Here is a 5,609-nt window from a genome sequence, read left to right as displayed (position 1 = left end):
AAAGAACAACTTAATTGTTTTCCTGGTAGTAATTTGGCTGGCTTCAGGTAGAGTAATTTCATTTTGTTTCTTGGTCCCTTTCAGCTTGTACCTCCTTTTAAACCTCAAGTGACATCTGAGACAGACACCAGGTATTTTGATGAAGAATTTACAGCTCAGACTATTACAATAACGCCGCCTGAAAAATGTAAGTCGGAAATTATGCATAAGCATAACTTAAAAATAATCAGTTTATAATAAAGCACCGTGTAAGGTTTTTTCTGTTTGCATGGAAAAGCTATTCTCACTGTTACTAGTAAAAATCTTCATATGGAAGCGTGTACGAGTAACTCTCAATGACAGCATTCTTTTAAAGAAGGAGTAATTACAAAGCCTAGAATGCTAGATCACTCTGGGTTGCGTTTTTGGGTTTTTCTTTTCTTTTTAAATAAGGGAAAACAGCAGCTTCAAATGTTTTCTGGTTGGCAGGTAAGGTCCCAATTCAGCAAAGTACTTGGAACATGGACCCTGCTTTAAGTATGTGGACGCTGCTAGCGGCTTCAGTGGGTTGTCTAGGTTTAGTGAGTTAGGCATATTTTAAAATACTTCGAAGACCAAAAGGAAAAAAAAAAAAAAACCCTGCCAGAGACAAGTGGATGTCTCTTGTGTAGATACCAATTACTTGAGAATGAAATTTCCTATCAAGTCCTGTGCTTCAGCAGAGCTCTTGAAGTTATTAATATAGATATAACTGCTGCATTGGGCCTTGCACAGACTTTCTTTGTTGGACTGAATGTAATTTTACCACAGTTTGTATTTTTGTCATCTTCTGCTACACACACAAGAATCATGATCTGATCGGCCAAGGTAGGGCTTAACAGAGTTACTTACCAAGCCAGAGCAGTTCAGATCTTGCTGCTGAGTTCTTGAATGAATTTCCTTTCCAAGTGAGTTGTTTTTTGTTTTTTTTTTTTTAAATTGGGGGATGGGGAAAGAGGATCATAAAGGTAGACAATAAAGGCTATAGTTAAGGTTGATTACCCGTTTTTGGTAACGGGTAAAAAAATGATTACTCATTTTTTGGTGTTTTAGGATTCCCAGGTTTAGCTGCAGTTTTCTGTTGGTATACAGATCTGGAGTATTTTCTGGATTTTGCGTTTGTAGTGTGTGAACACAGTCATTTAAGTGATTTCAAGTCTTCCTGCTGTGAAAAAAAATAACCCTTTCTTCTCCCATCTATCTTGAGAAGAATTTGTTCATATTTGTAATTTGAACAAACTTTGCTAAAATTTGGATTAACTCGGAGTCTGTTGATTCAGTATCCTAAAGTCATGACCTCTTGAAACTCCACATATGTGATGCGAATGGCTATTTATCCATCGAAGGTTGAAGCAATACAAAATATGTGGATGCTGCCAAGGCTTCAGCTTTAAATTTATTGAATTCAGAGCAGGTGATCGGTACCAACGCAGGGAAACGACCGACCTACCTAAAGTACCTACCTTGGCCTCTGGTAATGGTGCGGCTGCTGCAGCATGAAACTTAGCACAGGCTGCAGCCCCGCCCCAATCATAAGAATAATAAAATGGGGGGGACATGACCAGCAGCGGTGCAGAGATCAGCTGCGGCGTTGCTGGCAGGGCTGCCTCCCCTGCGGCTGCGGTAAGTAGCATCGCCAGCAGCACAAAGGTGAATTTTCTCTTGGGCCAAGTAGGTCTGGAAAACTGCTGCCATTTTTAGCGAACTGCGGTGGTTCAAGGGCCACATGGGGCTTTCCCTTTTCTGGGTATTGCAACAGGAAATGATTTTTAGTTATTTTTCTTTTAAAATCTACAAGTAACTGTATTATCTACGATACGGTATCACCTCTGCCTGATGTGACATGCAAAAGGGGGTTAAAATGTGTTTTGGGGATGGGGAGTTGGTAACCGTGTATCCGAAAGTTATTGCTGAACTAAAGATCTTTTATAGTTGCAGAAATAATTTTCATAACACTTAGGCCAGGTTATTTAGATATCAAAGTTTTACAAATCCCGCTAAGTGAATATTGAAACTATGTCTTGTATCTACAGTAATCAAACTGAGAGCAAACCAGACAAGCTCTGTGCATTAACCTAATTTAAATCGACAGTGTAAAAGGGAGATTGTATTTGAAGTTACAGGAACTGAGAGGCACTGGTGAAGTCAAGCAGCCTAATCATAGCAATTGCTCAAACCTGCATGAACTCTAGTTTTTATATGTAGAATATATGGAGATAAAAAAGATACATAATCCTGAAAGGTTGCATGTAAATACATTGTTAGAATAACAGTTTCAATAGCAGCCTTTAGGGGTAAGCACTGTTAAAAAAATCCATGTGAGAATGTAGATCCAAATTCTCAGAGTTAGGCAACATCTGGTGCCTGGTTTCCATTGGCACTACAGGAATTATGTAAATAAAAATATTTATGAATTTGGCTTAGTCTGTGTTTCCTCTGATCCCAGTAAATAGTGTAAAAGTAAATAGTTCACTAAAAAATAATATGTAAGAATTGAAACACATGGAACCTGCATGAATTGTTCATTTTGTAGCTGTTTTTCCTTTTAACCCCCTTCGAAATGGAGGAATATTTCAATATCTCTACAGTAAGATGATAATTTCCTGAACTCAGCTTAAGAAACAAGGGAAACTGGCTGCTTCCATCAGCAGTCGGTTTCTGTGCAGAAGCTAGATGTGCTGGCATGTTTTGATTAGCCTGGAAGGGGTAGTAATCACTGAAGTTCTCAGGTGGTAGTTATAAAAAACCGAACAAACCAACCAACCCACCCTGAAATAATAAATGGTGACTTACTGAAAGGATATCCTTTCAGTGAGCATCGTTCTGCCTTATGAGGATAAGCTTACGTGAATAAAGTCTTACGTCAACTTGAGCCTTTAACTTCAGCATTGAACCCTGAAAGGTGTTCTGCATATCGGGTGAATAAAAAAATTTTGTTGCAAATACAGTGACATTTTGAACTTCTCCCTTAATACAGATGACGAGGATGGTATGGACTGCATGGACAATGAGAGGCGGCCGCATTTCCCCCAGTTTTCCTACTCTGCAAGTGGACGAGAATAACTTTTTTGTTCTGCTGCTTCACTGTCATCCTAGGTTTATCACTGAAAATGATTCCTGAACATCACCACCAGTACTAGATACTATTTAAGGTAGCAGGGGCACTTTCAGAGACCATTCCAAATTGAACAAGTTTCTTTCCCAAACCTACCTGAAATCCATTTTGGTTTTGCATGAAATAGGAGATTTTCTCTACTACGCTCTCCTGCTGTTGCTGCTGCCCCCAGTCTCAGTATAATAGCAACGTCAAGAAGTTACTAACAGTTTCTTTGAAGGTAGATGACTTGACTTCAGCGTTGTACACTTTGTGCATAAGTAGTCATCTATTTTTCCTCACAGTGGAGGCTAAACAAAAAACGTGTTGGTCCAGCTTATCTTCTTCCAGAAGATGAATCAAAATTGTAATTAGTCTAAAAAGACTAGTCTGTAACATTTCTTGCATCTGTTTGTGCTGGTTAGAACAAGGAAACGTAGGGGTGGTGATGTACATATGCAAGGTTTTTGTTAGGCATATCATTACTTGAAGCAGGTCTCTGTCACTAACATCTGGCTGGAATTTGTTTGGGAAACGTTTGAGAGAAGGACTTAAACTGTTGATATATATAAATATATATATATATTATTTTTTAATTACTGTTGGATACTACAGAAGAAGCAGAAGGGCTGGGCTCACCCAGCCTGCCACTTAGAACTTCCAGGTTCATGTGCAATCATGGAGAATCGAACATTATACATGCAAGAAATGAAGGCATAAAAGCAGCAGTTGAAGTTGTTTAAGGGGTCTTATAATTTGCACCAGATAACATCTTTCTCATGCTTTTCTTTTTCTTTCATGATATACATCACCTGTGATGGCTGAAGAATGTAGACAGGCATAATGGTATTGCTTTTCACCAAAATGTGTGCACCAAGGTAAACAGGTGTTTGCCTTACTCGTTTTTATTTTGAGTTTGTGAATTAGCTTTTTCTCCAGGTGTTTAACTCTGAATACTCTTTTTCTTTTGGTTTTTGTTTTTGTTTTTTTTTTTGTTGTTGTTATACTGCAGTAGTATTTATTTTTAGAGATAAGGATTGTATGTGACATGTTTGCAAATGCTGCTACGTCTTAGATAGAACAGGCTTATAGCAGTTAATTTTGTAATATATGGAAGGACTGTACAAGCTGAAGGGAATAATGCACTTTTCTCCCACGTGGAAATTTTAACAAGGCTCTGAAATTGTACATACTGCTTAGAATCAGATTTTTGTGAATGAAATAGTGTCTTTTAATTGTTTGGCAATGGAGGTGAGGAATTCCAACTTCATGTGCCAAAGGGTTAAAAACAAACAGACAAAAAAAGCTCCATCTTGTGCTCCGTTGAGGATAAACGTAATGTAAGAGGAGCCTGACAGCACGGTAGAAGATTTCTGTTCTATATGAAGGAATTGAATTTGAACGACGAGACCACAGTGATTACAAGAAAAGCACTTTATTTTAATAATTAAAGTAGTAAATTTCTGGGATCAGCCGTTCTCAAGGAAGGTTTGCCCTCAACCAAAAGAGTCCTGAAACCCAGCACGTTACATGTAACCGTGGTACCCGATTGACTGAATTCAAAAACATCACGAGAAACGCTCCACTGATAGGAAAACGTCTTTCCATTTCCGAAGATCTGTATCTAACAGAACGTGTGCATGAACTTTAGCTTTGATCTTCAGCAATGATAATCTTAATAATAAACCCTTTGGTGCTAGGAGTCGGGACATTGCGCAGTGCGGTGATAGCGTGCACGTGCCCTTGGTAACGACATCTGCAAACCCCGACTCCATGGGATTATCATTCGAAGTATCTCTGCGTTCGGATCTTGTTAGCTCCCACGAAGACTGTGATATCGCAGCGTATTACTGGTTGCGTCGTGTGAATGAGTAGATGAGTCTGAAAGGAGAGATGTTCCTACGCAGATGCCTTAGCCTCTTGATGTGGAAAGTCGAGTGCCCTAGCATGAAGCCCACTGCTGGCAGTGCACGTGCTGGGACGGTCAAGGGGTCGACGGGCATTTTAGCAAGGCAGCTAAAGACGCAGACTAATTTAGACAATTTTTCGTGTGTCGTGTTTTATCTTTAGTAATGGATGGATAATCAGTCAGAAATGTATCATGATGTATATTCTAACTAGGTAGGATCTCATTCTGTCACCTTGTAACACTAAACACTTGTAGAGAGGATCGCTCTACGGAGAGAGGGGAGCACAGCAAATGCGCTGCAGGTCTGTTGCGCACCGGTGGTGCAGAGGTGTCTACACTGACACGGTGAGCGAGTGACTGAAAAAACCCAGTGCTTAATAGACGGGCATTAATTAGATCTCTGCAAAGGCCTCGTACGTGCAGACTAAAACTATGGTGATTCAAAATCTGTGTTATACGCCTGTGTTTTTTCCCCCATGTTTTCGGCTTGTAATAGCAATAAGTTTCTTGACGCAGGGCACCTCTAGCTAATGACCGACCGGCGCTGTGCCTCTGGCCAGCCGTCCCTCGCGTGCAGAAGAAACCCTG

The 5,609-nt window shown here is 39.9% G+C and overlaps 1 protein-coding gene across 1 annotated transcript in view; it reads left to right on the top strand.

The window, feature by feature from the left end:
* The window catches only part of AKT3 (v-akt murine thymoma viral oncogene homolog 3), a 143,874-nt gene extending 140,569 nt beyond the window's left edge, over positions 1-3,305 (top strand). Inside the window, exons 12-13 of the mRNA XM_009321256.1 lie at positions 85-187; positions 2,996-3,305. Coding sequence (XP_009319531.1) covers positions 85-187; positions 2,996-3,081 — 189 coding nt within the window. The 3' untranslated portion in view covers positions 3,082-3,305. The remainder of the gene's footprint in view (positions 1-84; positions 188-2,995) is intronic.
* The last annotated feature ends 2,304 nt before the right edge of the window (positions 3,306-5,609 follow it).

This window comes from Pygoscelis adeliae, unplaced genomic scaffold (genome assembly GCF_000699105.1).
Source record: "Pygoscelis adeliae isolate BGI_AS28 unplaced genomic scaffold, ASM69910v1 Scaffold463, whole genome shotgun sequence".
Classification (NCBI taxonomy): Eukaryota; Metazoa; Chordata; class Aves; order Sphenisciformes; family Spheniscidae; genus Pygoscelis; species Pygoscelis adeliae.
Note: the sequence above shows the minus strand (reverse complement) of the source record. Positions and strands in the feature narration are given on the sequence as shown.